This window comes from Bison bison, unplaced genomic scaffold, assembly GCF_000754665.1.
Source record: "Bison bison bison isolate TAMUID 2011002044 unplaced genomic scaffold, Bison_UMD1.0 scf7180017864080, whole genome shotgun sequence".
Lineage (NCBI taxonomy): Eukaryota > Metazoa > Chordata > Mammalia > Artiodactyla > Bovidae > Bison > Bison bison.
Window position 1 is genome coordinate 4,114,598 of NW_011494652.1, and position 2,010 is coordinate 4,116,607.

The 2,010-nt window shown below is 59.8% G+C and overlaps 1 protein-coding gene across 1 annotated transcript in view; it reads left to right on the forward strand.

The window, feature by feature from the left end:
* Positions 1-2,010, forward strand: part of UNC93B1 (unc-93 homolog B1 (C. elegans)) — a 21,421-nt gene that overhangs the window by 14,734 nt on the left and 4,677 nt on the right. The window contains exons 7-10 of the mRNA XM_010837824.1: positions 457-618; positions 828-960; positions 1,302-1,395; positions 1,937-2,010. Coding sequence (XP_010836126.1) covers positions 457-618; positions 828-960; positions 1,302-1,395; positions 1,937-2,010 — 463 coding nt within the window. The remainder of the gene's footprint in view (positions 1-456; positions 619-827; positions 961-1,301; positions 1,396-1,936) is intronic.

Below are 2,010 nucleotides of genomic sequence, written 5' to 3' on the forward strand. Positions count from 1 at the left end.
GGGGATGGGGCGCCAGGGCTCTCTCCGTGGTCCTCAGTTTCCTCCACCCAGTTTCCTGGGACAAGTTCCTCGGACATTCGCTTGGGTCCTGCATGTGGGTAGAGGAGGGGCCTCGGTAGTCAGCCCAGAACACAGATGAGGGCTTCTTGTGTCCAAGGGCCACTGTCTCCTGACACCCTCTCCCCGCTTTATCTCCTCCATCCCTGCAGTGGCCATGAGAAGCTTGCAGCTGGGGCACGGCGCACATTACATCTGTGTGGTTACAGTGGCTCACCTGAGGCCACCAGCAAGTCCGTATCTCTGAGACTCTAGTTCAGGTCCCTCGATTCCAAGGCCAGGGATCTCTCCCCACCTCAGCCAGCCTCAGGAGCTGAGACCCAGAGTTGTGGCCCTGTGGTTTTGGGCTGAAGCCCTCTGGGTAGCCTGTGGTGCCAGCATCCTTCCTCCCACTTGCAGGTTCTTTGGCACCAAGTGGATGATGTTCCTGGCTGTGGGCATCTACGCCCTCTTCGTCTCCACCAACTACTGGGAGCGCTACTACACGCTTGTGCCCTCAGCTGTGGCCCTGGGCATGGCCATTGTGCCTCTTTGGGCCTCCATGGGCAACTACATCACCAGGTGAGTCTGGTGGACAGCAGGGTAGAAGACCGGGGACCCAACAGAGTTGTATTGTCCACCTCAGCTGGGGGACCCTAGGCCAGCCTTATTTGCCCTCTGGGCCTCAGTTTCCCCACTGGTGGGACACAGGCCGGGTAGCACATACGCCTGGGTGCTACCCGGCTGGCTGACGTAGGGCTGGGGAGAGCCTTCTCTCCTTCGTGGTCCAGGATGGCCCAGAAATACTACGAGTACTCCCACTACAAGGAGCAGGATGAGCAGGGCCCCCAGCAGCGCCCACCACGGGGCTCCCATGCACCCTACCTCCTGGTCTTCCAAGCCATCTTCTACAGCTTCTTCCACGTGAGTGCCATGCATGGGGACCCTGGAGGCAGGCTATTACAGGCCCAGAATCACATATTGCAGCCCATCCCAGTCTTTCCAGCCCTCTAGTCCACTGCCCTTTCTTAGGCCAACCCTTGCTTGCTTACCTCTAGTGACAGAGACCTCATCACCTCACTGTCCATGGTGCTGACCAGGAGGAAGTCCTCCTGCATCGGGCACCCCCACCATTGGACTGCCCCCCAGAGATGGGAGGGCCCGTGTCCTCCCAAGACTGTGCCCAGACCCCTCCCAGATGGTGTCTGTCCTCTCCACCTGGTTCCATGCCCCGCACCTGACCCACACCACTCTCCTGCCCACAGCTGAGCTTCGCCTGCGCCCAGCTGCCCATGATCTACTTCCTGAACCACTACCTTTATGACCTGAACCACACGCTGTTCAACGTGCAGAACTGTGGTTAGTGCTCAGGGGGGTGGGTTCCCTAAGGTCTGCTTGCCTCCCCTGCTGAGTCACCCGGCAGACACTGGGCCCTCGAGGGCAGAAAGGATGCCCTTGCTCACAGGAACCAGAGCTGAGAGCCTGCCATCACAGCTCTGGTGATTGGGAAAAGCAAAGGGCCTTGTTCTTAGGACATCTGACTCAACCTGGGGTCAGGGTAGGGTGCATCCGGGAAGGCTGCCTAGAGGAGGTCCATGTGGGCTGAGGCTGCCTGTGGAATCTCAGGATCAAGTATACCCTCAATGCAGGGAGATGTATGGAGGTGGGAGGTGGGCTGGCAACCTGGGGAGAGGTACTTTCAGCCCCCTTGGCCCTCACCTCCAAAGGGCTTTCCCGAGGAACTCTGCCTTTGCAGGCACGGATCCTCAGCCACCCCTCTAATCCTCCCCTCACCCATCTGCTTGGTCTCATTTCTTTATGGCTGAGTTGCCAGTGTGCCCTGCTCCCTGCCTCACGATGCATGCCCCCCCCCCCCCCGCGCCCCCTTCCCCTTTCTCAGGCACTAACAGCCAGGGCATCCTCCTCGGCTTCAACAAGACGGTTCTGCGAACGCTACCGCGGAGCCGAAACCTC